Source organism: Neomonachus schauinslandi, chromosome 13, assembly GCF_002201575.2.
Source record: "Neomonachus schauinslandi chromosome 13, ASM220157v2, whole genome shotgun sequence".
NCBI lineage: Eukaryota > Metazoa > Chordata > Mammalia > Carnivora > Phocidae > Neomonachus > Neomonachus schauinslandi.
The window spans coordinates 57,854,220-57,882,052 of NC_058415.1; the positions used below are offsets into that span (position 1 = coordinate 57,854,220).

A 27,833-nucleotide genomic window follows, 5' to 3' on the forward strand; every position below is an offset into this window, starting at 1 on the left:
GGGGGGGGGGGGGGGGGGGGGGGCGGGGGGGAGGTGGGGGGGGGGGGAGGGGTGGGGGGGGGGGGGGGGGGACTGAGGAGTCTCCCAATGCCCCCTGAGCTAGACGGAGCCGAACCTGGACCATAGGTAACCGGTGCATGAACATTCCAGTCACCTTGGGCCTGGCTCCCTGCCTGAACCTCAGCCTGCTTCTTGCACAGCCTCTCCCCTTTTCTGTGGCCCCCTCCCTCCTCCCCACATACTGCCTGGGCTCCTGCCTTCAAAATAGATGAACTCTCCACCCCAGCTCCCTCCCCCACCTCACCCCCACCCACCTCAGTGTGAGTGCCACCCACACCTGAGAGCTTCAGCTACCTTGCCCCACCGCCACACCGCACCTCATCAATCAGTAATTCTTAACCCTTGGGGAATCTCAGATGTAGTGAGAAATAATTAAAGCTATAGACCCTCTCTTTAGAAAAATGTGCAAACAACCAATTCCACGTCCCAACTCAGGGGGTTCCCAGATCTTTGACACTGATATCAAGGGCAGAGACCCAAGTTTGGTGGTTTGGACAGTGTGATCTGCATTTCCAGCAGCCACCCTCCTTCCTCCTACAGGATCTGCCTGAGAGTTCTGTGAGCCGCCCTAAATCCAGAAAGCAGCTTGATCCTCCTCTCTGCTGGCCACCACTCTCACTTGCTATCCCTTTCCTCAACAACTCAATGGCCCCCTGAAAGATAGACCCCTGCCACGAGTGTCTCCTCACTTCAATCCATCCCTCAGAGCAGACCCTCCCATCTCTCCTCTCCCAGAGCGGATACCTGCTGAGGGGCATGTGAATAAGGGCTTCAGTGTGTCCTGCATGCTGCTCAGCCTCTGCTCCAAGGTCATCCTCTGCACCTCCTTACTTTGCAAGGCCTCCTTTGTCTTCTCCTTCTCAGACCAGCAGGCCTGTAACTGCTCTTGGGTAGCCTGGCAAACCTTCTGTTCCTCCTGTAGTGCTTCCTGACTCTGGGCTAGTTCCCTCCTGGACTCCTGCAGATCCTCTTCCTTCTTCCCCAGCTGGGTTATCTTTAGGTGGAGCTGCTGTGTCAGGCTGCTGTTAGTGGTTTCCAGAACACTGTTCGTCTGCTGGAGCTGCTGAGACACCTGCAGATCTGTTCGGCCATAATGAGAGATTTGGAGGACATCTTCTTGAGCCATGCCCTGGTGCCCTGAGACTTCAGCATCAGTCCTTTTTCTGATTCTTGCAAATTTTTGCAAAACAGGCTGAAATATAAGATCTGACTGCCTCAAGCTTAAGGAGGTACTGGATTAGGTAAAGAAAATTTAGGAAGACACCACACTCTAAAACAGACCTGGCTAGAAACTAGATGAAAAGCTAAGGATATGGTGGTAGTGACTCTGGGCCCTGCCCAGAGGAAGGGCAGCTGTTGGGGAGAGTAGGGGAAAAAATTGCTTGGGGCAAGTGGGAAATGGGGGGCAGCCATACTCACAGCGCACTCCCAGGCAGATGGCGGCCACCCCTAACAGCAGGCAGGTGAGGAGCAGGCCGAGAAAGAGGTACTGCGTACAGGCTGCGCCGCCTTCGGGAGACAGTGGGATGAAGGGCAGAGAGCCCCAGGAAAGTTTAGAGACTGAGGGGCTGGGTGGGTGGGGGATATTCATGGGAAAGAGCACCCTCAGAGGATGTGGTGCCGGCATGGTGGGTTTTGTGGGGTAGTGAATTTCCGCAGGTAGCTGTTCCAGAATAAGGGCTGGGATCGTTACTGGTAAGGATTGAGGGGCGCTACCTGTAGGATGGGAACTAAATCTCAGATGGTGACAGAGGACGGGGGTATGTGAATGGGGACCACCGTAAAGGGGGAGGAGGGAGGATCTGGGTCAACCTGTGGGAATGATACATATGGGCATAGGGGTCAAAGAGGCAGTCCGGAGGGCTGCTCCCGGGCTCACTCTCGGTACCGGACCCGCCCACCGCCGGGCCCAGCACCAGCCCCGAGGGACCGCGCCAGCACCGTACTTGGTATCAACCCCGCGCGGCGTAGCGGGGTCGGCGAAGTGGGAGAGGCCGCCCCGCCCGAGGCCCCGCCCCGCCCCGCTCCGCGTGCCAGAGCGCCAGCTGGGGCGCCCGGGGCGCGCGCAGGCGGGGAGGGCTGGGTACTCACCCGCGAGGAGCCTCCCGGCAGCTGGTGACGTCACGGAGCTCCAGGAAGCAGTTGGCTGCTCTAACTGGAGCCCTGAGGACCCGCAGCAAGTCCAGTTTGAAGACGGGAAGCCCCGGGAAATTCCCCTTCTTTCCACCCTCTCCCCCTCCACCTCTCCCCCTCCAGTCTGGCCCGAGAAGTCTTCTGCGACATCCTGAGATGCTCTGGGACACCCTTAGCACTCACTCTCCGGAGTCCCGCATCTCCCCCAGGACTCTTGTGTCTCTCCTGGGTCTTACTACATCCTCTCCCCCGGGACCCCTTCCTCTCCCTCCTGGGTCTCCCCTTAGGTTTTACGCAGCACCCCCCATCGGCCTGCCCCAAACCTTCTCCCGAGAAGTACTCTCATCCCTCTCCCCTACCCTCTTTTCTCTGTCCTGTGACTCCCCATTTCCCATTCGAATTCATCTCCACAGGGGCTGCCCTGATCTCTCCTAGGAGCCCTTTTCTCCCCACTGGGACCTCCACCTTGCCCCGGGGAGCTTTATTCTTCCTTGGTTCCCATTTATCCAGGGCTCATTCTTCTCTTTCCTAAGCACGCTCCTCCTTTCCCAGGGATTGTGTCTCCCCCGCCGCCCCCCGCCCGCTCAAGAATACCGTGGAGTCCCAGCTCAAGACACACACACACACACACACACACACACACCACCCCACACTCACCCCACCCCGTCAAAGATACATCCTCTGGACTCTCCGTACCTGCTTTGCCCCCTACTCCAGAAGAAGCCGAGCTCAAGGGCCCACCTGAGACTGAGGGCACTTGTACATTCTCGTAGGTGAGTTCCTCATCCTCATCAGTCTCTGGGTCTGGAGAGGAGAGAAAAGGTGAGGTGGGGGTGGGGTCATGAGGGCGCTTGGGGATGCAAAATCAAAGAGATGCCTCTTTCACCCTTACCCTGTCCTAACCGGCTGGAGATGCTCTTCTTCAGGGGAGCCTTCACGAACCGCAGGTCTGCATAGGTGATGGCCTCTGCCATTGCCCTGAGCACCTCTGCTCCCACCTGTCTCCCCCTTCTTCCCCCAGCTCCAAGCTTCTCTTGACACTGTCCCCTCTGTCCCTTCACACTCTTAGGCTCTGTGTTCCTTCTGTGACTGCACAGCTTAGTGCTTTGCCCTGTGACTTCTAGTTACAAAAGAGGAAGATGTGAACAAGTGTCAGACAGATGGGTTCAGTGAAGCAGATTGCATCCCTGAGCCTCTGCCAGAAGGACAGGGGATGGGAAACTGAGGTCCAGAACATAGGCGTAGAGCCTGGAGGTGTCACTGGATCACTGCTTAGGCCTGTCCCTTCGTCCTGCCTGTGCTCCCCCTTCATGCATCCTACACGCACTTTGGCAGTGCTGCACTCTAAATGCATGTCCTCCTGATCATCTACCCTGATTTGCCCTATGCTCTTCTCTTGGCTGCTATGTCCACGGGCTTATCCATGTGTTGTCAGAGCTCTTTTGTGCCCAGCTGAACCCAGAGGCTCTCCCACAGTAGAGCTCCATCCTCCCCATCATATTGGGGGATCCTAGTGTGGAGCCTCTGCTCCTCATCATCCTGGGGTTCCCGGCAGGTATGGGCTCCCCGAAAGGGGCCTTTGATTTGGTGGAGCTCATTTCCCTATCAATTTGGAGGCTTTCAGGGTAGACCCAGCTCCCCTCCTGCTGTAGTCCTGCAGAACTGCTGAGGATCTCACACACAGGGAGGTTCTCACTCCAAAGCCCTTCCTGAGAATGTGGCAGCGCTTTGGAGGATGCAGAGGATCTGGGACCACACTGTTTCTCTTCTCTAACCCCCCCCAAGATTCCCTCTTCACAGCCTTTCCCTGGCCTTGTCCAGCCTTGTTCCCTCCTGATCACACCTTTGGCCAATCAGCTCCATCCTCATCCCATCCTGCCCCCTGCTGGACTCAGCATCCTGTGTCCAGACATCTGAGCTGGATCCAGCAAGCTGAGTCCGGGAGGCACAGGCTTGGGGATAGGCCTGGGCTGGGGGTGAGGATGAGGGACAACCCCGAGCTTGTGCGCCTTTGGAAAAACCTGCAGCACTGAGCCCTTATACACCCTTGTGGGGGGTCAGGGCAGGTGAGCAAAGGAGTTGAATGGGGATGAAGAAGGGCAGTGGCTTCTTAGAAGGGAGGCAAGGAAAGCGCTGGGTGCTGAGCTCACAGACTCTGGACCTGAGGTTTTGATATTTTCTTGGTTTTGTTTTGTTTTGTTTTCTTACTTACCTAAAGTTCTTCCCTTAAAAAGTCTCAACATTGTCTCTTTACACCCAGCCCCAAGCAAAAAGGGGGTGTTTGTGGGAGAAGACCAGGGGCTCGAGGCCCTCATGGGTGGTAAAGGCCTGGCTGATAGAAGGAAGGGAAACCGGCAGGGGAAGGAGGGTTGTTGAGCATGGTTCAGAGGTGCTCCCTAACATTCTTTTACCAAGCAATGACCCCAAAAGGGCTTACTTCTGCGGTGCGAAGACGCTGAGACAAGACAGGCTACGTGGGTGGGAAAAAACCCACTTGCAGGGGGCGGCATCTGCCCCCGCAGAACCTCTTCACACGCCGCACCTGTGGGGAGGAAAAAGGAAGGGGAAAGAGGTCCTCGCCAACAGCTGTCGTGTAGTGGTGTGTGGAGGGGTTGTAACGGGCCCTGTGGGTCTGCTGAGAGCTCCGCCCGGTGGCACCACCCAACCCTCGCAGAGAAAGTGCCCACTGAGGTAGGAAAGCACATTTGTCACCTGAGAAGAGGCAGGTGTATGCATGAGTGTGCGTGTGCACGTGTGAACATGCATCCTCAGGTCTCTGTGGTCCATCGGGGTGTCTGTGCGAGGTGCGCTTCTATGTGAGAGGGCCTGCTGGAAGGGTTAAGCTCAGAGGATTCTGTGGGCTGAAGGGTGCATGTGATGGCTGTTATTTTTTTCCATGGCAGGGAATGAGGAGCCATTTGCAGAAAAGTCTTAAAAGGTCATAGGGACAAATGATAGAAATATTTCTTTTCTCAAGCTCACTGTTTCCTAAGGTGACCCTGCAGCTGTTAACCATCCTTGCTTAATTAAAGTTTCCAACAACCCTCCCCCAGTCCCCCATCAGGGCTTCCTCCAGATAACAGACGGTGGGGGGAGTTGGTGGCTCCCTGGGGGCCTCTGGGGCCTGTGAGCCTGAGTGGGAGCATATAGAGCAGCTGGGGGCGGCGGGGGCGGAGGGGGGGCTGTCGGGGTACTTGGAGTAGTGTACGGGGGTGGGGGCAGCGCGTATGTAGATCAGTTGCAGGAACATTTGCAGGAATTCAGTAAACTGTAGATAATGCCCTAGTTTTCAGAACCAGTACACAAGTGAACATGGCCTGGATACCAGGTAAAATGCCAAACCAGGTTTCCAGTATGTGCTCAAAAAAAAGAATCAATGGGTATGCTGCCTAAACGGACCCTTGGAGAGGCTTCAGAAGGAAGGGCACCTGATGCAACTGGAGTGAGCTAGACTGCATTTCCACAATGGCACGGATGCGTGAAGAAGGCCCGGCCTGCATCTCCGTCCTCCTTAGCTCTTTTGGTGATGGTTACACAGCCCCTTAGGATGCTCTCCTTTCCCTTCCAATGTCTTCTTTTCAGACTAGGCTGTGAGAGCGGGATCCTTCTTCCCCATGTGTGTCACATGTGGTCCTTGCAAAATTGACCTTCACATTACCTTGCAAGATTGGACATCATGAAGGTTGCCTGTAACTCAGGCTGCGCCTCACCTGCCCACATGCCAGGAGAGCCTGTGGGCTTTTCAGAGCCGAGAGGCCAGTGCTATGCATTTCAGCTTTTGCATAGCCATCATATCATGTGAGCACCTCCAGGACAGACACCAGAGCCCGCTACTTGCTCTCTCCTAGCTTCTGCATTGTGTATTACAGGGCTCTGTGTTGTAAAGGTCGACAAGAGGGAGCCCAGCTATGAGGGCATTGGGTAAGAGTTTGCTGTGTGGAAAGGGGCTCATCTGTGTAAACTTTGGTGAAGTCCAGCCCACATCAAGAAGTCAAGGAAGTCTGAGACCCTGAGAGTCAGGTGATATCCATCTTCACTATTTTAATCCACTGACTCCAGGTGGTGCTAATCCATATAGACAGAGCATGGTAGGCAGATTAAGGGCCTCTCCAAAATGTTCACGCTTGAATCCCCAGAACCTGTGCATATGTTCCTTTACTTAACAAAAATGTAAATGTGGTTAAGGACTTCCTGCATTTGGTAAGACGTCCCAGATATGTTAAATAATAAGAATAATAGCAGGCATCTCTGTCTAAATGTTTATTTTAATGGAAGTGGTTTTAATATTTCACCATTGAGAACAATATTTGCTGTTAGGTTTTAGTAAAAAGTCTTCATTATGTTTCAGCAGTTTTCCTCTTTCTCATTTTTACTTAGAATTTTTATTAGGGGGAGCGCCAGGGTGGCTCAGTCCTTGGGCGTCTGCCTTTGGCTCGGGTTATGGCCCCAGGGTCCTGGGATCAAGCCCTGCATCGGACTCCCTGCTCAGCGGGAGGCCTGCTTCTCCCTCTCCCACTCCCCCTGCTTGTGTTCCCTCTCTTGCATTCTCTCTCTGTCAAATAAATAAAATAAAATCTTTAAAAAAAAAAAGAAGAAAGTTTTAAAAAAAGAATTTTTATTAGGAATTGTATTAAATTATGTTGGCTCTAAATATTAAATATGGGAACTTTTCTTCTTTTCCTATAGTATTGACTAGATTAAATGTCATGGAAATTTTCATTATTTTTTTTAAGATTTTATTTATTTATTTATTTGAGAGAGAAAATGAGAGAGAGCAGGAGAGGGGGGAGGGTCAGAGGGAGAAGCAGACTCCCTGCCGAGCAGGGAGCCCGATGTGGGACTCCATCCTGGGACTCCAGGATCATGACCTGAGCTGAAGGCAGTCGCTTAACCAACTGAGCCACCCAGGCGCCCAGAAATTTTCATTATTTAAGAATAAATAGAACTTGGGCGCCTAGGTGGCTCAGTCCATTAAGCATCTGACTTTGGCTCAGGTCATGATCTCAGGGTCCTAGGATAGTGCCCCAGAGCTCAATTTTGGGTTCCATGCTCAGTGGGGAGTCTACTTCTCCTTCTCCTTCTGCCCTCCCCCAGCTCATTCTCTCTCTCTCTCTTTCTCTCTCTCAAATGAATTAAAAAAAAAAGAATAGATAAAACTCAGCTCTGGTGCCCTTTGAATGCAATCTTTTCCAAAAGTAGGTCTATAATCACCTTATTCTAGTTTTTTCTAAGGTAGGTTGAGCTATTCTTCTTTCTCTTGGGCCAGTTTTGGTCATTTACATTTTTCCTGAAGAGTATGCATTTCCTCTAAATTTTCACATTATTTGATGAGTAATTTTAGGTTGCACCTTTTTATCATTCTTTAATTTTTTTCTTCTGTCATGTTTTCTTTCTCAGAACTAATCTTGTCTATTTTTGCTCTTTTTTCTCTTTCTTTGTGCTTATAAGAGGTTTACTTTATTAGCCCTTTTATTTATCTTTTTTTTTTTTTAAAGATTTTATTTATTTGACAGAGAGACCTACGGCGAGAGAGGGAACACAAGCAGGGGGAGTGGGAGAGGGAGAAGCAGGCTTCCCGCCGAGCAGGGAGCCCAATGCAGGGCTCGATCCCAGGACCCAGGGATCATGACCTGAGCTGAAGGCAGATGCTTAACCATCTTAGCCACCCAGGCATCTCCCTTATTAGCCCTTTTAAAGAACTTTTTAAAATTCATGCTTTTTAGTATTTTTGTTCTCCATTTCATTCATGTCAGCTTTTGATATTTCCTGATTAATTTTGGTTTCTGGTTCTTTCTATAATTTATTGAAATAAATACTCTCTTTTTTTTTTTTTAAGATTTTTAAATTTATTTATTTGAGAGAGAGAGCATGAGAGGAGAGAGGGTCAGAGGGAGAAGCAGACTCCCGGCTGAGCAGGGAGCCCGAAGGAATGTGGGATTGGGACTTGATCCTGGGACTCCAAGATCATGACCTGAGCTGAAGGCAGTCACTCAACCAACTGAGCCACCCAGGCGCCCCTCTTTTTTTTTTTTTTTAAGCTTGCTATCTTTATAGCATTTTGGGGATATATGATACAGGGGATATATGATTTAGGGTAATGAAAAGGTATCCAGTATTCACTATTTTTTTATTCAGTGTTTAAATTTTGAAAATACTATAATTTTGTTCTTTTTTGAAACTAGTTTTACTCTATTGTAATTTACATGCAATAAGTTGTATCAATTTTAAGGGTATCATCCTATGTTTTGACAAATGTATTCAATCACTATTGGATACCAGCATTACCGCTGCTTTCTGTTTATCTGTCTGGTATCCCTTTCCCACGACTTTATTTTGAATCTTTCTTGATCACTTTGCTTTAAGTATATTTCTTCTAAGTAGTATTGACCAGAATTTGATTTCTAACAAAGTCTTAGAGTCTTTTTTTTTTTAAAGATTTTATTTATTTATTTGAGAGAGAGAGAATGAGAGAGAGCGAGTACATGAGAGGGGGGAGGGTCAGAGGGAGAAGCAGACTCCCTGCCGAGCAGGGAGCCCGATCTGGGACTCGACCCAGGGACTCCAGGATCATGACCTGAGCCGAAGGCAGTCGCCCAACCAACTGAGCCACCCAGGCGCCCAGTCTTAGAGTCTTTTAATGGAAGAATTCAGTCCACTCGTATTTACTGTACCAAGTGATACATTTAATTTCCATCTTACTTGTTTTTAAATGTGTAAACAGTGTTGTGAACTCTTCTTTTCTTTACCTTTGCTGGACTGAATGAATGGCTATTCATCCCATTTTCTCCTTGTTAATTTGGAGTTTGTCATTCTATTCATAGTTACCATCCCTTGCCCTTCTCTTAAATAGATGCACATGATTGTTCTAGTGTATGAAAACAGAACAACTATTTCCATCATACTCTACTTATCTTATACTTCCTCTCCACTTCAATAAGATATGGTCTTTAGATTACTTAGCCTTTCCTCCTCCTCCTCCTTCCCCCTCAGATCCTAGAACACTCACCTTCCCCTTATCCTCACCACCTGATTCCAGAGTTTTTTTGAGATAATTTAGTCCTTATTAGAATTTCCCTTACAACATGTTCCTTCTGTCTCAAGAGTATTTATTTATTTTTTTTTTAAAGATATTTTTTATTTATTTATCTGAGACAGAGAGAATGAGAGAGACAGAGAGCACATGAGAGGGGGGAGGGTCAGAGGGAGAAGCGACGCGGGACCGATCCCAGGACTCCAGGATCATGACCTGAGCCGAAGGCAGTCGCTTAACCAACTGAGCCACCCAGGCGCCCTGTCTCAAGAGTATTTAGCATTTGTGTGACATGTTATACATATATAGAAATATAGATATAAATATATAGATCATGGTTCACTGCACCCCACTGATTTCTCTCCTCCCTTCACCTTCCCCCATCTTGAAGTCTGTTCTAACTCATTTGTTGTTTCATTAGAGCCTTTTCTAAAAAGTATTTCTCACATGAGATACTGAATGATTTTTGTAAATCTTCAACTATCTTTCTTTCCCCTTTCGCTAGGTCCTGGTTGCAGGCCTATTTTTTCATTACCTCACATTCAGTTTTGCTGTCCTTTAACTTCCAGGGTTGCAAATAAGAACAAACTTTCTTTCTGCCTGGAAATGTGTGTGGTATTGTTCTTATCCATAGAGTTCAGGAATTTTAACCTGTATAGGGGCTAAATCTTTCTTCAGCTCAGGGATATTCCGTGTATTATTTAATTATGATCTCTCCTCTCCTGTTCCTCTTCTGGAACTCATAGAATTTGCAGGCTAAATCTCCTGAGTCTGTTTCAATCTCCCATCTTTCACCACATAATTTGCATCTCCATATTTTTGTTACATGTTTTGAGATATTTCATCTGTTTAATTTTCTGGACCTCTTTGGGGGTTTTAGCAGTAACCATCCTCTCCTTTGCTTTATGTATGGAAATTTTTAGTTCTGATATCACATTTTCTAGCTCAAGGAAATCTTTTGTGTTTGACCTTCACACCTATCTCCCCCAGGCTCTCATTCAGTCCAAGATTCATTTGTTTCCTCTGGCAGGTCTCTCCACCCTCTGGTTTGTCTGCATTCTCCTGGCCTCAAAGGCTGAGAAATTCAATCCACCGGTTAGTTTTCTAGAGAGCTGGAGAGACTCAGCAAGGCAATTGATTGTTCCTGGAAAGCCGGCTGTTTCTGGGACTTGCTGTCTTCCTGAAGGTCCTTTTTCTTGGCTCTGAGGTGTTCTCCAGAAACTTGTCTGCAGGAAATTCTCTCTGCCAGGAAGCAGAGCCCATTTAAAGTTCCTCCTCTATAGCTGGAGTTGTCGGAGGGGTTGTGGAAGGGAGAGCTTCACCAAGGTTTTCATATACCCAGACTCCCCTTGCTCTAAATAATCTAAATATTATTGACAGATACAGTGATAATCACCAGAAGACTTAAACACAGAAGCCGTTAATAGCAGGTGCCCCTGGGAACTACAACTGGAAGTAGGAATGGGGTGGGGGAATGGCCTTTTACTTTTTTCCCCCCATTCTAGTATTTCTCAACCTCAGCACTTTTAACTTTTGGGGACTGAAATTCTGTATGGTGAGTGGCTGACCTGTGCATTGTGGGACGGTCAGAAGCATCCCTGACCTCTACCCCCTATAGATCAATAGCTTGGGGTGCTCCCCAGCTGTGATGATTAAGCATGTCTCTGCACATTGCCAAATGTGTCCTGGGGGGCAAAGTCACTTCTGGCAGAGAACCACTGGTGTCTACCTTACAGTTCTATTTAATTTTTTTTTTAAGATTTTATTTATTCATTTGACAGAGAGAGAGAGTTAAGAAGAGCAGGAACACAAGCAGGGGGAGTGGGAGAGGGAGAAGCAGGCTTCCCGCTGAGCAGGGGGCCCGATGCAGGGCTTAATCCCAGGACCCTGGGATCATGACCTGAGCTGAAGGCAGGCGCTCAACGCCTGAGCCACCCAGGCGCCCCTCTATTTAATTTTTTTTAACATGTGCTCACACTATTCCTAAAATTAAACATTGAACTGAGGTCATGAGACAGAGGAGAAAATGTCAAGCAGTTGTGCGGAAGCAGAAACCAGAAGTAGAAAATGTACAGTAGAGAATGAGGAAGCAAGGTAGCACAGTAGGAAAAAATTAGGAATAAATAAAAGAAGCAGAAACTCTGTCAGAGAGTTATGCGACAGGAGGAGCAGGAGTGGGAAGACCCACATACTCCTGTCACCAAGGTCCCCAGCGAGGCTGTGATTTGAGATCCGAAATCCAGCAACAGTCTGCAGAAGCCCAGTCATAGCATAGCCACTGTTCTGCAATCCCCATTCCATTTGGCTTCCTCCCTGCCCCAAGTGTCCTAGCAATAAACACCCCTTCACTTAAGCAAGGCAAAATGAGTGTATTCCTTACAAACAAAGCCCCGGAGACTTGGTACCCAGTGAAGAGACGGGCTCTCCAGTTTGCTGCCAGTACTATATTCACTTCCTAGCATCACACTTGAAGAGAGACTCTGCTCAAGCAAAACAGTGGGAATGATGAGTAGGCTGCAAATAAGGTCTGTAAAAGGAACTCTAGAAAGCTTTTCCCGGGAGGGAGGAAAAAAAAAGACTTAGGCCATCCATCAGAGCTGTCATGTACAGGAGGGAGAAGGGTGATTATATGATTGTAGCTCAGGAGGCAGAACTGATGACAAAAGTAACAGGGAGGTTGATTTTGGCTCCCCCAAAAAAAAGTTCTCTCAAAAAGAAACATTGGAAACAAGCACTTGGTGAGGTAGCAAGCTCCCTATTCCTAGAAATGTTTAACAAGAGAAGAGGCTGGTAGGGTGGCTCCTGCAGTGGATATAAGTTTGGGCCAGATCTGCCTCCTCCCAGCTGTAGAATTCTAGATATTTAAAAGCCTGGCAAGAGGCACACACCAAGCAGAAATATTTTAGGGTCAAATGGTATTATAGTGCATTTAAGTATGTCAGAAGAGGGTGGCTGGTGGAGGAGTTGAGCAATAAGGGAAGATCTCAGAGGTTCAGCATCTTCTGCTGGCCCTGGTGTGCTGGTCTTTCCCCCACAGAATTAGTCAGAACTCATGATTGCAAGAGATAGAGAAGTCTAACTTAGAATGACTTAAGCAAAAAAGAGAATGCATTAGCTTACATAACCAAAAAGTTCAGGAAGCAGATCTAGCTCTGGCCATGTCTGGATCCAAGGTTTCAAATGAAGTCATTAAGACTTGGTCTCTCTCCATGTCTGAGCTCTGTTTCCCTCCTTATAGCCAAAACAAGCTTGGAAGTTTAGACTCATCTTGACAGAGTACAGAGCAAGGCCAAAGATGGAGGGGTCTTGGCTGGATGGCTTCCTTAGGCCCCTCCCCACCTACAAGTAATTCCTTAAGAACTTTCTATCATTGAACATTTGACCGTCCCAAAGACCCTTCCTCTTCGGGTCTTGGGCTTATCCCCAATCTTCCCATCTGAGACCTCAGGAAGAGGGGAAAAGCTGGAGCTCCAGAGGGCTCTCATGGCTTTCCCCAATGATCTGCGCCTGGGAATTTGCCAGGAACAGGGCACTCCTTATACCCTTACACCAGTCAGGGAAGGGAGGCCACTAAAGAAAGCACCCCTGGAGCTACAGAAGGGGAGACAACTGCAAGGTGTTTGGGAAACGAGTTGACAAGCTAGAGAGATGAGGCAAGGGGGTCCTCGAAGGTGTCTGAGGGGGATCTGGCTGCCCCAATTTATTTTTTTCCTAGACGCAGGGATCAACTAGGAAGTTGCCACACTCGGAGACAGACCAGTGAGACAGAAAAATTAAAAGGCTGTAGGGAAGAGAGAGGGTAAAGAATCCAGGCTTCAGGGACCAGAAGGAAAATAACGTTCAAATCGCACCCAGCTCCAGACCCAGTGAGTCGCTACGTTCCGCGAACCGGGAAGCGCTGTTCAGGGAACCGCAGAGTCCTGGCTCGGAGAAGCGTAGGGCTAAACTCGTGGGGCCGGGAAGATTGCGGGGGTAGGGGGTGGGGAACTGTCGGGACTACATTTCCCAGCATGTCGTGGACCGGGCAGCTTTACGCATGCGCAGAGGTCGTGGCAAGGCCGCGCCGCGACAGGCGGGGGCGCCCCGGGTTTGGTCTTGAGCCGGCGGGGACCGGCAGAGCGGGTGTAAGGCCTGCGATGGTGGTGTTTGAGGCTTCAATTTCCGCCTCGTCCCAGTGGGTTGGCGGGACCCCAAACCCCTTCAATTACAGAGTCTGGCTCTCACGTCCCCCAGGCCGCGGACACATTGAGCGGTCTTCAGACTAGCAGCAGTCCTCAGAACCCCACATCCCGCTGCCAGTTCCCCGCATCCGGTGCCAGCCCCCAAAGCTACCTTCCCTCCCACACAGCCTCAGCTGCCTGTTCTTTACCGCGACCGGCGCCTCTGCTCGGGGAAGCCCAGGCTGAGGTCCACGGAGGCAGATCTAGCATTTGGGTTAATCTCTGTATGTGTAGAGGGTCCGCCTTATTGGGACCACCAGGTAGGGCTCAGGAGCACGGCTCCCTACTCCGGTTTTCTCTGGGACTGTGAGTGGGAAGGAGAGATGTTTGGAAGTAGAAGCCTGGCTTCCACTATCTTCTGGCCCTGAAACCTCAGAAAGGTCTGTTAAGCCAGACTTGCCTCTACAGAAGCCGTAGGGGGAGGTGACGGAGACTTGAGGTTGTGGCTGGTGGCAGCACAGTCCTAGAGGCCATGGGGAGAGTAGGTCAGGGGCTGGTGAGCTTGCAGGCTCCAGGTGATGGGAGTGGGGTGGCTCTGAGTGCAAATTCTGACGATGTTCTAGCAGCAGCAAGTACAGCTTGAGCTCGGCTCCAGCCTCCACCCCTAGCACCCACCCTGGCAGTGTTGATGCCACAGACGCTTTTGGTCCATCTTCCCCAGCAAGACGCCCCCAGAAGTGCTCTGTGCAGAGAGCAAAGCTCACACTCCTACCATGTAGAGCCTGTTGCAGGTTTGAAGCCCTCTAGATAAAAATCTAAACACTTTCTGAGAAGTTTTATTTGAAACTTGAGAACATAACAGAGCAGGATGTGGACTGGTATTCTCCAGCCAGGGTTCTCAGATAAGAAGCCAGGCTTGGGTTCCTCAGGTCACTAGGTTCCAGGATCCCTCCAGACTGTGGGCTCCCAAGGAGTATGCCCACCCTTCTCCTCTCAGGCTGTTACCCCCTCCACCACTGCCCACTTCCTGTATCTGAGGGGACACTGAAGGGGTAGACTTTAAGGGAGCTGGAGCAGAGAGGATCTGGTTAAAATCCATAAGGAGGAGGAAGTGAGAAACTTGGGAGCTTGGGGCCTTAGAGGAAAAGATCGGAAAGAGAGAGAGAGAGATGGAGAGGGGGCCACTGCCTTTGTTTCCTCCATCCCCAAGAAACTGGGGACCGACTTATTCCCCTGAGATGTCTCCCTCACAGCTTAGAGGGGAAGTTTGGGAAACATGACCTCCTGCGACTGGACCTTGACTACCTGTCTTTGGGGGGTGGTTGGGAAACAGTCATGCCAGGGCAGGGTAGCAGTAACCCCTGCAGCAGAGGAGGCTGGGGCGATGCTTGTCCCACTCTGCCAGCCCTTCCATCTCAGCTGGGTGCAGGCTGGCTGTTGGCGTAGGCCTGGTCTGGGAAGGAAGCCCGCGTCCTGCGGGTCTGGGCACACACTGAGGCGTACAGCTCCGGCTCGGGGCCCGAGGCCTGGGGCTTTGGTTCAGAATCCAGCACCACCTCTGAGTACTTGATGGGGGTTCCGGGGCTGGGGATATGGCCCTGAGAAGGCCGCAACTGCAGGCTGGTATAGCACATCACTTTCTCTGCAGCCTGGAGGTTCAAGGCTGTTAGAAGTTCACTGGACCCTTGGAAAAGCCCCCACTTCCCTCCTCCCCTCTTAGCCCCAACTGACTCACCGTGACGGGGCCTCTAGGAGTCGGATCTTGCTGGTCTGGCCCTGGTTCTCGAGCCAGCCGACCTGGGAGAGGGAACAGTAGTAATCTGGTCACTTCTTGTTCTTCCTCCTGCAATCCCTCATCCCACCCCCACCCACCCGGGACGTGCGTGGCCTCGGTGCCCCTCCCCTCTGCCAGCCACCTACCAGTCTGAAGATAAGGCAGGTTCCCATATAGGGGGACCTCTTCCACAGATTCTCCAGAGCTGCAAGACAGAGATTAGGGGATGAGGGGACTTCTTGGTAAGGGGGAGCTCTTGATCACCTATCTCTGCTGTCCCCCACTCACCGTCCCTGTCCCGGACGGCTCTTGCTCCGGCCACTAGCCCATCGGAACAAGTGCGCAGCCACTGAGATGAGAAGCAGCAGCATCGCAGCCCCTAGGAGGGCCCACAGTCCCCAGGCCTGGGTCACGGTGGGGATTCCTGTGGATGCCAGCAGACGGAGGGTGTTACTGCCCAGCCCAACCCTCCAGGTCCTAGCAGGTGGGACATGGGGCCATGTGACCCCTCCCCCTGCCCCTGCCCCGCCCAGCTCACCGGGCACTAGCAGTTCTGTGCTGTTGTCACCTCTGCTCATGACTGCTGACCTGGGAGCTGAGTCTGCAAGCCCTGCGCTGAGGGGTCAGCCTCGTTTATGGCCTGATAGCTGCTGCAGGCCCCTTTACTCTCACCCCTCCCTGGGCCTGGCCCCCACAGCTCAGCATCCCCAATACTGCTGGTGGCAGAGTCACTGGTTTCCGGGAAGGAAGGGGGAGGGGAGGGATGAGTGAAAGAACAAAGACACCGCCCTGTGCCTGCACCTGCGCCACCCAGCATCTCCCAAGCTTCCGCCCCCCCCACCCCCCCACCCCCATGGCCCTATACCTTCTTTGGCCAGAGAAGAGAGAAGCAGGCCTGAGATTACTGTGCCAGTGAGCCAGGTGAGCCCATGAAGACAGGAGACAAGTAGCATGAGGCAGGACCAACAAGATAAGGAAGCCAGGCCTCAGGACAGAGATTCCCTTCTGCCACAGGGTGTCTGCCTTTTCTCTACAACTCTGAGACCCGTGAGAGAGAATGTGTTCCTCACTGAGCATGCTACAAAGAGGAATGAGACGGGGAGGCCTCCTGGTACCTACAATCCCACCACACCCTAAGACTGACTAGAGGATAAGATGACCATTGTCATTCTTATTATTACTGATAATAGTTTAGGGGCTAGTGGAAACTTAGAGTCCCCCCTCCCGACCCACTTCATCCAAACTGTCCTTAAGAACTGTCAATCTCAAAAGTTAGTTGAATTTGGGGCGCCTGGGTGGCTCAGTCGGTTAAGCGACTGCCTTCGGCTCAGGTCATGATCCCGGGGTCCTGGGATCGAGTCCCGCATCGGGCTCCCTGCTCGGCAGGGAGTCTGCTTCTCCCTCTGACCCTCTCCCCTCTCATGAGCTCTCTCTCTCTCTCATTCTGTCTCAAATAAATAAATAAAATCTTTGAAAAAAAAAAAGTTAGTTGAATTAAAGAAACTTCTACCCCAGTATATCCTGGGAAGCTGAGCCATGTCTTCGCCCTTGTTCACTTCAGGGAGTGGAGTACTTGCTCTGCCCAGATACAGCCCAACCACATGGACTGCTTCTGCTGTGGAAGAAGGATTTCAAGTTCCTTAGACCAGAGGTCAGTGATATGTCTGGCAATAGTGGGCCCAAATTCCCTAAAGGCTACAATCAGTTGAGGGCCATTTATCATATCATACCTGGCCTGAACCACTTGTTTATGTTGACTGTGCCAACTGGCTTAGGGTCAAGGTTTGGACTACATTGCTCTGCAACCAGGCTGTCTCTAGATAGACTACAGTAACTCCCTTGAGTGTGGGTCTCTCCTCCCTCCCCTGCCCCCTCCATTTCTGGAAGAACAGAAGATACACTGCTAGTTCATTCATTTATTTAGCACACATATACCTCATTCATTTGTCACGTGTGCTGATCGCTTGCTTATGTGCCAAGCTTTGGAGATAATGATGTGAGTGGGAAATGGTTTCTTTCCTCAAAGGGCTCTTGATCTAATTAGGAAGATGACCCAATGTATCCCAGACAATTAAAAGGCAGCATGAAACACAAGGAAACTCTGCAGGTCTGCCGGAGGTCTTGGCAGTGAAAGGAAGGGCTGGGGGTTGGGGGGGGGGGGGGGGGGTGAAATGCGGTAACTGATAGGGAAACAGAAAAGCTTTGCAATCTCTGACTTGCCTTTTACGTGATGAACTTACTTAACCGTCCTGAACCTTTGTTTCCTCATTATTTTTTTATTTTTTATTTTTTTTCAATATTTATTTATTTGAGAGAGAGAGAGTACGAGCAAGGGGAGGGGCAGAGGCAGAGGGAGAAGCAGACTCCCCACTGAGCATGGAACCCAACGGAGACTCATTCTTTAAAAGAGCTTAATTAGGTGCGCCTGGGTGGCTCAGTCAGTAAAATGTCTGCCTTCAGCTCAACTCATGATCTCTGGGTCCTGGGATCCAGCCTCCACCCCCACCGCCTTGCTGAACATGGGCGTCTGCTTCTCTCTGCCCTCCCCTCCGCTTGTGCTCTCTCTGTCTCAAACAAATAAATAAAATCTTAAAAAAAAAAAAAGAGCTTAATTATATTTACCTGTTGGGTTGTATTTCATTCAGCAAGGATTCGTTGAGTGCCTGCTAGAGCCAGGTGGTGTGCTAAGCTGTAGGAATAAAATGATAAAGAAATATGGCCCCTGCTCTCCTGCAAAATACAGTCTAGTGGTATTTTCTTTTTATAATTAATTTTAATGGATTGATTGATTTTTAATTAACTGATTTTAAAGAACCAAAATGGATTTTCTCCAGTTTTATTGAAGATATAACTAACACATGATGGTGATTTTTTTTTATTCTTATGTTAATCCCCATACATTACATCATTAGTTTTAGATGTAGTGTTCCATGATTCATTGTTTGTGCATAACACCCAGTGCTCCATGCAGAATGTGCCCTCCTCAATACCCATTACCAGGCTAACCCATCCTCCCACCCCCCTCCCCTCTAGAACCCTCAGTTTGTTTTTCAGAGTCCATCGTCTCTTATGGTTCGTCTACCCCTCTGATTTCCCCCGCTTCATTCTTCCCCTCCTGCTACCTCTTCTTCTTCTTCTTTTTTTTTTTCCTTAACATATATTGCATTATTTGTTTCAGAGGTACAGATCTGAGATTTAACAGTCTTGCACAATTCACAGCGCTTACCAGAGTACATACCCTCCCCAGTGTCTATCACCCAGTCACCCCATCCCTCCCACCCCACCCCCCACTCCAGCAACCCTCAGTTTGTTTCCTGTGATTAAGAATTCCTCATATCAGTGAGGTCATATGATACATGTCTTTCTCTGTTTGACTTATTTCGCTCAACATAATACCCTCCAGTTCCATCCACGTCGTTGCAAATGGCAAGATCTCATTCCTTTTGATGGCTGCATAATATTCCATTGTATATATATACCACCTCTTCTTTATCCATTCATCTTTCGATGGACATCTTGGCTCTTTCCACAGTTTGGCTATTGTGGACATTGCTGCTGTAAACATCGGGGTGCACGTACCCTTTTGGATCCCTACTTTTGTATCTTTGGGGTAAATACCCAGTAGTGCAATTGCTGGATCATATGGTAGCTCTATTTTCAACTTTTTGAGGAACCTCCATACTGTTTTCCAGAGTGGCTGCACCAGCTTGCATTCCCACCAACAGTGTAGGAGGGTTCCCCTTTCTCCGCATCCCCGCCAACATCTGTCATTTCCTGACTTGTTAATTTTAGCCATTCTGACTGGTGTGAGGTGGTATCTCATTGAGGTTTTGATTTGGATTTCCCTGATGCCGAGCAATATTGAGCACTTTTTCCCACATGATGATGATTTAAAGAAAGTACAATAGCTGCACTAATGAATAAATTCGAAGTTAAGGGTTCTGAATGAAGGAAACACACCTGAGATCTGAAGGGTGTGTAGATGTTAACTGTACAGAAAGGAAATAGCAGTGGAAGGTTCCGAAGAGAGTTATAATTTCAAGTGCCTGGCTCGGAGCACCTGCTCAAGTTAAAATCACTAGGAGGTAGGCACGGTTCTAAGCACTTTACTTGGATTATCCCACTTAATCATCATAACAACTCTGTGAGGCACATATATGTATTATCATTATCTCCATTCCTCAGAGTGGAAACTGAGGCATAGAGAGAAATTAAGAACTTGCCCAAAGTCATTTAGCTTTCGAGTAGTGGAGGCAGGATTCTAGGCCGGGCAATCAGTCCATAGTCTACTGTGTGCCATGCTACACAATGAATGGTGGTATTAGAAGCATTTGCCAATTGGAGAGGGTGGGGAAGAGGAGGCCATTGTAGGAAGAGGGAACTGCAAAAAAAAAAAAAAAAAAAAAAGACACATGAAGTGTATTAAGTCATAGCAGGGAATAGTTCAGGGGTGAATTAGCTCATTTACGGACGTGGAAAGCAGTTCCCTGTCTGAACGACCAACAGGAGCCCGGCACCAGCCCTCCTAAGAGGAAGGCTTACTCACATCTCTAAAAGTAAGCCGCGCTGAGAATGAGCCCCGTGTGGTTGGTGCGCACAGGCGCACTGCCTGCGTAACTAGAAATGCTGACGGACGACACCCCGCCAACACACCGCTCAGCTCCCCCGCCGCAGACGGGAGCGCTTCTTGGCGGACATTACTGTGCGAAGCAGGGAAAGTCAACGTGCACGCGCACGCGGCACTCTCTGCCAAGGGTCCGGGGACTTTCCCCTAGGCACGAATAAGGAACCAGTCCCTCGTTTGTAGCCTAGGAAACAGGCCTTCAGCACGAACTGCTCACTTAGCTCACGCTCCAGTCTTTTAAGGTTGGCCAAAGTCCTCATTTTTTGATTAGGGTGAATAGGTTGCTAGCATGAGAAATAAAGTCCATTTTCCAGCATAATCTTATGAGATTGTTGGCTTCTAGAAACATTCTGGCTAATGGGATTCTAAATAGATGAGAAATGAATTCATTTAGCAAAGTTGGGCCAAAGTCCTATGCTAATAAGCGTGCCCCGCCCACACACTAAAATGGGCGTGACTCCCCGCGCGTCCCGGAGCGGGACCCACGCACCGCCCTCTTGCGCATGCGCGCTGGGGCTCGCGGCTAACATTGGCGCCGGCGGGGCCTTCATTCTGTGGTCGGCAATGGCGGGCTCGGTCTCGCTTGCGGGTTTGCTGGGGTTGCTACTTGTGTCTGCACTGCCCGGGGTCCTCGGAGACCGCCCCAGCCCCGACCTCCGGGCACACCCAGGTATCAGCGAGGGCTGCTGGAGGGAGGCTAGGACTGCGCACGGGTCTTAGGCCCCAGCTCTACTGACCTACCTCTGCCGTCTTCCGCAGGGGACCCCGCCCAGGTCGGCCCTGAGGCCACGGAACCCCGGCGTCGGCAGCCGCCCAAGGACCAGCGCGAGCGGGCCCGGGCGGGAGCTCTGCCTTTGGGGGCGCTGTACACCGCAGCTGTCGTGGCTTTTGTGCTGTACAAGTGTTTGCAGGTGCGGGACGACCAGGGGCGGGGATGCCCCGGGCCTGAATCTCCCATGGGGGCGCTATGGTACCATGAAAAGACACTTCTTTCCGTCAGTCTGTAAAACGAAGACTGTAGTTCCTTAGCTTTCCAACACTAGGGGGTTATTTTGAGCATCCAGCGAGGTAGCAGATGTAAAGGGCGCTTGGTAAATTGTAAATAAATACTCCCAACAGTTCAATGAAGAGATTAAGTCATTTGCTCAAACTCACGCAGAGCTAGTTGAAACTGGTAGGGCTGGGTTTTGAACCCAGCAAGTAAGTGTCCATACTATAAAAGTGTGGCTCCTGGTAAAATTCCAATCTTGGCACAAAGCGTTGATTGCTGTAGCCACAAGATCCAAGGCACCAGTCTCATGTTCTCCTTAGAAAGGAGGCCCTGAAATGTAAACTGACAGTACATTTTAGTGTATGTAAATGGTTGAGATGGAAAGTAATACCTCCCACGGCTCTATCTTCAAACCTGGCCCGATTCCTTATTTGCATTGGGAAGTAGAGGGCTGAACAAGTTTGGAGATGGTATGAAATTAAAAGGGATAGCTAATCATAATTCCAAATAGATAGGTTAGGATGAGGGACCGAATTTAATGAGGAAATTTAAAGAGAATCGATAATAAATTCTCTTTGTGGACCCAAGTACTATTTGGAAGAAACAGAACTTAGCAGTTTATTAGTTGAATAATAAAGTTGAGTCGTGTGATGTGACAACCCATTTCCCCAGTCAATGCTAGGAACAAGGTATTGCACCTCATCTTCTGGTCAGAACACCCCTGGAGAATTTTATTCTCTTCAGGGCACTGCTTTTAAGAACACTACATGCCCAGTAGAGCAACCAGGGAAAGCCATGTCAGATGAGCACTGACTGAATAAAATTGGCGATATTAAACCAGATAAGACATGGGGAAGGGGAGTGGGCAAGGACCATTGTCTTCAAATTCCTGAGTGGCTATCGTGTTGAAAAGACATAATTTTGGAAGGCAACATGGAAAGAAGATACATGAAGGAAAAATTCTGGTTTTGTATACAAACTAACAACCAGAGCGTTCTCAAACTGGAGAGAGCTGCTCATTCCTGGGAGTTTTATTAGACTGAATGACCACGTGTGGGGACATACTGACAGGTTGCTTCAGGTCCTGGGTGGGGAGCTAGGCTAGATGTGATTCTTTGAAGTAAAAACTCCATAGCTTTCTTGACTTCAAATTATCCTCCTCTCACTGGCTTTGGAGACACAGGTGATGGAGAAGCTTGTTGCTGCAGGCTAACCCTCTCTTTCTTCTATAGCAGGGGAAAGATGAGGCTGCAGTTCTCCAAGAAGAGGCAGGCAAGAAGGAATCATTGCAGTCAGGTGGGTTTTGCACAAGTCTGTTTGATAGAGGATTAGGGGACAGCAGAAGGTATGAATAACCATTGCTCTCCTTTTCTCCCTTACCCCCAGAGCAACAGCTGGCCCAGTTGACACGACAGCTGGCCCAGACAGAGCAACACCTGAACAATCTGATGGCCCAACTGGACCCCCTTTTTGAGCGGTAAGAAGAGCAATGGCCCTGTGGCCAGGGGAGCTCTGTGATAGGTGGAAGAGGTGGGGACAGAGATCGGCTAGCCTCTGAGTGGGTATTTCTACAGTGTGACTACCCTGGCTGGAGCCCAGCAAGAGCTTCTGAATATGAAGCTTCAGACCATCCACCAGCTGTTACAAGACAGCAAGCCAAACAAGGGTGTGGACATTCCAGAACCAGGTAAAGGATTGGGCGGTGAGAGTCTGGTGGAGGTAGAGACAGTCTCTGAGATAGGAATATGCCTGATCTTTCCCCTCGCAGAGGCCAGCATACCCTTTCCTGAGGACTTATGTATAGAGGAGGAGGCTGGTGACAGTCAGGCCTGGGAGGAGCCCTTAAACTGGAGCACAGAGACAAGAACCCTAGCTACTCCCTGGGAAGTGGAGCAGGGGCTAAGGAGAAGATGCAGCAAGGCTGTGGGAAGGGCCGCAGTCACAGCCCCCGCTGGCAAGGAGAAATGACAGCGGAAGGTTTAGTAAAACAAAGTCTGTTCTTGTGACTGGGTACTCCTGTGTGCTTTTTCCATTCCAGCTGGTCCTACACACACCCATACTAGGTGCCCAAGAGCAACCGGGCCTTCTTGGAAAGCTTCCCTTATTAGGATAAAAAGAGGCCAACTTCCAGTGTGAGAGCTGAGAGATAGAGGGAGCTCCAGCTCTTTTCCTTGTATTCCTGAGGCCACCATCATGCCAGCCTTCGGGGCACAAAAACCTTTCTTTCTCATATCGCAGAGCCAAGACAGAAAGGCCTTTCCAAAAAGGTTAAGAAAAAAAAAAAACTTTACTGAAATCCAGTGGGAAAATAAATTATAGAAACTGCATACAACATAAAAACATCCACGTTTACAAAGCTGCAGTCTTGATAAACAACCAGCCAGAGCCCCAGCACCGAGCTTATCAGTCCTGAATCCCCTCATCTGCGTTGGAGGGGCTGGTTCAGCAGAGCTTCAGCTGGGTTGGACTTGGTTTCCTGATTCTTAAGGGCTGGTCAGATAAGCTGGCACGGCTTGGTCCCAAGCAAACCCGAAACGACCCTTCTCAAACCATGAAGGGTTCTGTGTTTTGTTTAGTTAGTACTGAAGATTTCTCTGTACTGCTGACTTTGACCTATCCCTCAGGTATCCTGGGTTCTGGAATTTTAAGATTCTTCTAGTTCTTCTGGCTGCTGTGGAGAGAAGACAGTTCAGGCACTGGCCTGAGCACTCTATTCAGACAAACTCACCCAAGGCGTTGGGGGTGGGGCGGCCCAGCAGGTGTAAGACGTGAGATAGGATTAGAATTGCTCATTCCTAGCCCATGGGCCTCATCACAGCAGTCTTCTGAGCGAAGGCACATCTTACCTGATGGCCAGAGTCAAACTGTGGTGCCAGCGCAACAGCTCCTCCTGGTCTGTGCACATAAGCAGTAGCTTCTCATGGGGAAAGGACAGCTAGGGAGAAATCACCTCTTAGCTCATGGCTCAGAAAGGTCCAGGCTAAAGCTGAAAGCCTTGCTATTTCCATGGAGGTAATTCAGGGCTGAGGTGAAAACTAGGGATGAACCCCAAGCCCCCACTATCTCAACGCAGGTGGCTTAGTTCCTCTGAAGGGGGCCCAGGCCAAGGAGATAAATAGTACATAGGCATTTGAAGTCTGTTTTGAGCCTCTCCTACCTAACTAGGGCTCCCGCCCATAACTTACGCTGAGCAGTCCACCACAAGGGCCTCCTGAGTGGCCAAAGACCCTGTGGAGTTGACACTGGGCCATGGGGTAGAGGGCACGGCAGGCAAAGGTGCCACTCTGCAGCAGGTGCAGTGGGGGTCGAGGTTTGGCCATGAGGAGCACATCGGAGAAGAGGAAGAACATTCGGGGCCGAGGCTCCCCATGGGGAGGCACTACCAATAGCCAGCCCTGGCGTAGGAACCAGCGACCTGGGGGGTGGGAGAGCTGTTATTCTGGTGCAGCTCCAGGACCATGATCCATGGGAGCAGAAGGAAGGGGAGGCTAAGGAAATGGGCCGTATGTGCTGGCAATACAGAAAAAGGAGGGTCAGAAAAGGGTAGTTTGAGGTCTAGGGGGGAGAAGGGGAGTGTTCAGACTACCTGAGGTAAGCCCCTTTGCCTGGCGGCCACTGAGCAAACCCTGAACACGCCGGAGGTGCTGGTCATTCTTCTGTTTCTGACCAATGCTGTGGACTCTCTGGGCGGTCTCACTTATCAGCCGGGCAGCCCCTGGAAAATATCCCCCGCCCTACTCCCAGTACAGCTTTGACTTTGGGTGACTGATGGTGGGGAAACGCTATTCTGGAGGGGACTGGGGTGAGGGTCTAACCTCTTGGAGAGCAGGCAGGGCAACAGGCACATTGTGTACATGTCAATGGAAGACAGGGACATACCGGACATTGTTGGTCAGAACCAGAGAGGGATACAGGAGAGGCAGCCTCCTGCCTGTGTTTCAGAGGAGCAAGAACATACGTGTGAGCTGTTGGTGGTCAGAGCTGTTGGGACCTGTGTTTTCAGCCAAAGCCATGACAAGATTCTCATATCTGGAATTAAGACAGCTGGAAGTCCATGAGGGGAAGTAGAGCTGGGCAGAATTCCTTCTGCCTGACATACAGATCGCTCCCGACACACACTTCAGTTGCAAGGCCAGGAAAGATTTGCTTCTGATGATTGCATCCCCCTCTTTCATCTGGGACTCAGAACCTGGGCTCAGACCACATGGCCCTCTTCCATCCCACACTGAAGAGTCAGGAGCAGACTGACCATAATTTGGGAGTCTAGATCCCAAGATGAAAATTAATCTACCCAAGGAGGATGTTAGAGATAACCTGACTGTATCCTCTTAACAGCCCCAGGAACAGAAGTCTAAGGTAGGCAAACCTCTCATCTCAACAAACTCTTCCAGATACCTTGCTTGTCGCTAGCTCTATTACAGGCCCCCTCACTTCAATGCAGAGTTCCACATTCCTAGCTAAGGGGCTGAGGCTGCAGACTCCAGCTACTCCAATGGGTTCACACTCTTGCAAGAGGTTTTTAGGAGCAGTTTGTCCCAGGAGAGGCAATGGGACAGAAGCCATAAACCCCACAAAGCTGACAACAGCAATCATACAGACTCAGAAAAGAGAAGTTGGCTGAGTCCAGGTAAGTTTACTCACTGCTGGAGCCTCTGCAGAGGCAGAGGGAGCAGATCCTGAAGACGAAGGCTTCCAAACTCAGTGCGGCCTTCCTGAAGTCGCACAAACCTCCGGAAACGTTTGTTTTTCTTTAGTTGCTCCTGAAGGGATGAGGAAAGGGTTGGCAGCAGGGAGAGAAGCCACTCCTTAGATTGTATTCATCTGTGTACACACCCCCAGCCCTCTGTAAGCTGTGTGCTACTGAGAGAAGCCCTAGAGTGAACCTAGGACAGATGGGGACACCCACGGGGCTCTATAAATGTAGGAACAGTATGAATGAAGTTTGGAGCTCCAGAGGAAGAGGCAGCTTATGGGGCAAGAGGGGAAGGACTTGAGATTATCTTCAGGTTACCTGCAGGGTGGTCCGGGACACCTCTGCGTTGGCAGCAAATTGAGTGTAGAGCTCCAGGTGGGGGCAGAAGCTTTCCAGCCCCTGCCCCCAGTGCCCTCCTTCGAGGTAGGGAAGCAGCTCTCTGCGTGGGTGAGGACGGTAAAAGCGCAGTCCAACAACTACCAAGCACCACCTTATTGAATTCTCATAACCTTGCCCTGGAGGTAGTGGTATTACCCCATTTTACAGATGGAAGGTGGGGCACGGTAAGGCACTGGGCCAAGAGCATAGGTGAGGTAATTGGCAGACTCCGTATATGAACTTGGGTCTCCCCCCCCCCCCCACTCCAAGCTTCGTGCACTGCCAGAGGCCAGGGCCTTCCCTCTTCTCTCTCCCCACGCCCTTCTACTCACTGGCTGGCGCCGTATATGAGTTCCCAGGGCCCAAACAGGGCCTGGCGCTCTGCTGGTCGCAGGGTGCCTGTGGCTCTCAGAATCCCCACGAAATACTGCGGAAGGAGAATACCGGTATATAGTCTGCAGGAAGAGGAGGCTAATGCCAAGTCGCCGCTAGAAACTGTAGAATTCCTGAGCTCCCTACATGCAGACGGACAGCCCAAGACCCACCATACTCGGGGTCACCGACCTCGCAGAGACCCTCCCATACCCTGGGGTCCCCGCCCCATACGGGAGGGCGTGCGCGGCCGCACCGTGGCCACCAGCCCCAGCTGTTCCTGGTAGCGCCGCTCGGTCTCCAGCAGCTCCCGGGCAGTGCAGGCGCGTTTCCGCTCCCAACGGGCACGCTGCTCTTGCACTGGGCACCGTCCGCTGGCGCCCGACCTCTCCATGCCGGGCTGAGGGGTCGATCCTTCCGGCCGCAGCCCGCCGGAGATTCAAATCCCAACCGCTCCGGGGGCGGGGCCGGGGAGAGGAGCGCGCCTCCTGGCGCCGGGAGGCTGCACGCAGGACGGAGCATGCGCGGCGGCCTGCCGCCCCGCATCGAGTCTCTACCGTTACGGCCTTGCCCTACCGCCAGGGCGGCGCTGCAGGTGCGAGAAGCCCGCTCAGGCAGCAACGAGTGGGGCAGGTGGGTGGCCCTCCTCTGGAGTGGCGCTAAATTTGGGCAGCATTCTGGACCTTGAGTCAGGAGATTTGGGAGTGCAGACACCAGCGGGGCCTCAGTGTCCTATCTGTAAAATTAGGAAGGGGGCAATAATTACCGTACATATTCTCTCCTGGGCCTGTGCCAGACTCTGGGGCCCAGTCGTCCCCAGTGCTTTAATTACTAGGAAACCTCACGGGTCACACGGTTTGAAATATTTTGGCCCTTGGACAAAAGTTTTAGGTTTTGGGCGCCTGGGTGGCTCAGTTGGTTAAGCGACTGCCTTCGGTCACGATCCTGGAGTCCCTGGATTGAGTCCCACATCAGGCTACCTGCTCCGCGGGGAGTCTGCTTCTCCCTCTGACCCTCCCCCCTCTCATGTGCTCTCTGTCTCAAATAAATAAATAAAATCTTAAAAAAAAAAAAAGTTTTAGGTTTTAAGTTACTAACTCGTTTTCTCCTTTCATACTGATCCAAAACCTGACAGCCCATTAGCTCCTGGTCAGTAAACGTCAGTAACTAACGTGGTGGTCAGAATTGCTGTAATTCTGGCCAAAGGCTAAAGCTTGGAGTTGATTAGTCTGTGCTACCTAGTCAAAGATAAAATGGACCAGATTTTCCTTACTTCGCTAGGTCTTTCGAAAAATTGACAGTAGCCCTGGAGGGTGAATTGGCAGTACCATTTTGCCAGGATGTATAAGAAGTCTTAAAGTGTGCTTACTCTTATGACCTAGCAATTCCATTTTTAGAAATGCACCCTAAAGAACCAGATATGTGGACAAAAATATATATGCCAGAATGGGTGGTACAGTGTTGTTTGTAACAATAGAAAACTGGAAGCCATCTAAATGTCCAGTGGTAGAGGACTGACTAGGGAAAAAAAAAAGAGAGAATTGACTAGGAAAATTATGGTACAGCTATTTGAAGGAATAATACAAAAGCATTAAAAATGTAAAAAACCTATCAATAT

The 27,833-nt window shown here is 50.3% G+C and overlaps 4 protein-coding genes across 6 annotated transcripts in view; 1 reads left to right on the forward strand and 3 right to left on the reverse strand.

Moving 5' to 3' along the window:
* The window catches only part of CD72 (CD72 molecule), a gene marked incomplete at its 3' end in the record, with an annotated part of 5,934 nt that extends 2,687 nt beyond the window's left edge, over window positions 1–3,247 (reverse strand). The window contains exons 1-5 of the mRNA XM_021691635.2: window positions 3,086–3,247; window positions 2,890–2,997; window positions 2,152–2,223; window positions 1,480–1,569; window positions 805–1,140 (exon numbers count right to left, since the gene is read on the reverse strand). Coding sequence (XP_021547310.2) covers window positions 805–1,140; window positions 1,480–1,569; window positions 2,152–2,223; window positions 2,890–2,997; window positions 3,086–3,167 — 688 coding nt within the window. The remainder of the gene's footprint in view (window positions 1–804; window positions 1,141–1,479; window positions 1,570–2,151; window positions 2,224–2,889; window positions 2,998–3,085) is intronic.
* An 11,551-nt stretch (window positions 3,248–14,798) lies between these two features.
* Window positions 14,799–15,735, reverse strand: SIT1 (signaling threshold regulating transmembrane adaptor 1). The gene is made up of 5 exons (XM_021691718.1): window positions 15,696–15,735; window positions 15,446–15,581; window positions 15,304–15,362; window positions 15,119–15,180; window positions 14,799–15,032 (listed from the first exon to the last, which is right to left on the reverse strand). The coding sequence occupies exons 1-5, from the start codon at window positions 15,733–15,735 to the stop codon at window positions 14,799–14,801; spliced, it is 531 nt and encodes a 176-aa protein (XP_021547393.1).
* A 4,550-nt stretch (window positions 15,736–20,285) lies between these two features.
* CCDC107 (coiled-coil domain containing 107) lies at window positions 20,286–22,771 on the forward strand. 3 transcript variants are annotated; one of them, XM_021691545.1, is made up of 6 exons: window positions 20,286–20,451; window positions 20,541–20,692; window positions 22,005–22,068; window positions 22,159–22,249; window positions 22,347–22,459; window positions 22,541–22,771. In XM_021691545.1, the coding sequence occupies exons 1-6, from the start codon at window positions 20,346–20,348 to the stop codon at window positions 22,738–22,740; spliced, it is 726 nt and encodes a 241-aa protein (XP_021547220.1). In that variant the 5' UTR covers window positions 20,286–20,345; the 3' UTR covers window positions 22,741–22,771. The 3 variants fall into 3 exon arrangements, with proteins under 3 accessions (XP_021547220.1, XP_044776586.1, XP_044776585.1); XM_044920651.1 differs by having other exon boundaries at window positions 20,291–20,451; window positions 22,008–22,068; XM_044920650.1 differs by having other exon boundaries at window positions 20,291–20,451; window positions 22,008–22,068; window positions 22,347–22,771.
* A 593-nt stretch (window positions 22,772–23,364) lies between these two features.
* Window positions 23,365–26,674, reverse strand: ARHGEF39 (Rho guanine nucleotide exchange factor 39). Its single transcript, XM_021691504.1, has 9 exons — window positions 26,472–26,674; window positions 26,176–26,270; window positions 25,784–25,904; window positions 25,414–25,532; window positions 24,731–24,801; window positions 24,359–24,487; window positions 23,958–24,187; window positions 23,619–23,707; window positions 23,365–23,443 (listed from the first exon to the last, which is right to left on the reverse strand). The coding sequence occupies exons 1-9, from the start codon at window positions 26,607–26,609 to the stop codon at window positions 23,428–23,430; spliced, it is 1,008 nt and encodes a 335-aa protein (XP_021547179.1). The 5' UTR covers window positions 26,610–26,674; the 3' UTR covers window positions 23,365–23,427.
* Between the last annotated feature and the right edge of the window lie 1,159 nt (window positions 26,675–27,833).

Bases quoted from the DNA above. Each gene is read 5' to 3' on its own strand.
- SIT1 (XM_021691718.1), bottom strand. From the start codon at position 15,735: ATGAGCAGAGGTGACAACAGCACAGAACTGCTAGTGCCCG. The intron at 15,582-15,695 runs GTGAGCTGGGCG...TGGCATCCACAG, and splicing joins CACAGAACTGCTAGTGCCCG to GAATCCCCACCGTGACCCAG. The intron at 15,363-15,445 runs GTGAGTGGGGGA...TCTGTCTTGCAG, and splicing joins AGCCGTCCGGGACAGGGACG to CTCTGGAGAATCTGTGGAAG.
- CCDC107 (XM_044920650.1), top strand. From the start codon at position 20,346: ATGGCGGGCTCGGTCTCGCTTGCGGGTTTGCTGGGGTTGCTACTTGTG. The intron at 22,069-22,158 runs GTGGGTTTTGCA...CCTTACCCCCAG, and splicing joins GAAGGAATCATTGCAGTCAG to AGCAACAGCTGGCCCAGTTG. The intron at 22,250-22,346 runs GTAAGAAGAGCA...GTATTTCTACAG, and splicing joins CTGGACCCCCTTTTTGAGCG to TGTGACTACCCTGGCTGGAG.
- ARHGEF39 (XM_021691504.1), bottom strand. From the start codon at position 26,609: ATGGAGAGGTCGGGCGCCAGCGGACGGTGCCCAGTGCAAGAGCAGCGT. The intron at 25,905-26,175 runs GTGAGTAGAAGG...TCACCCACGCAG, and splicing joins CTCATATACGGCGCCAGCCA to AGAGCTGCTTCCCTACCTCG. The intron at 23,708-23,957 runs GTAAGTTATGGG...ATTTCTCCCTAG, and splicing joins CTTGTGGTGGACTGCTCAGC to CTGTCCTTTCCCCATGAGAA.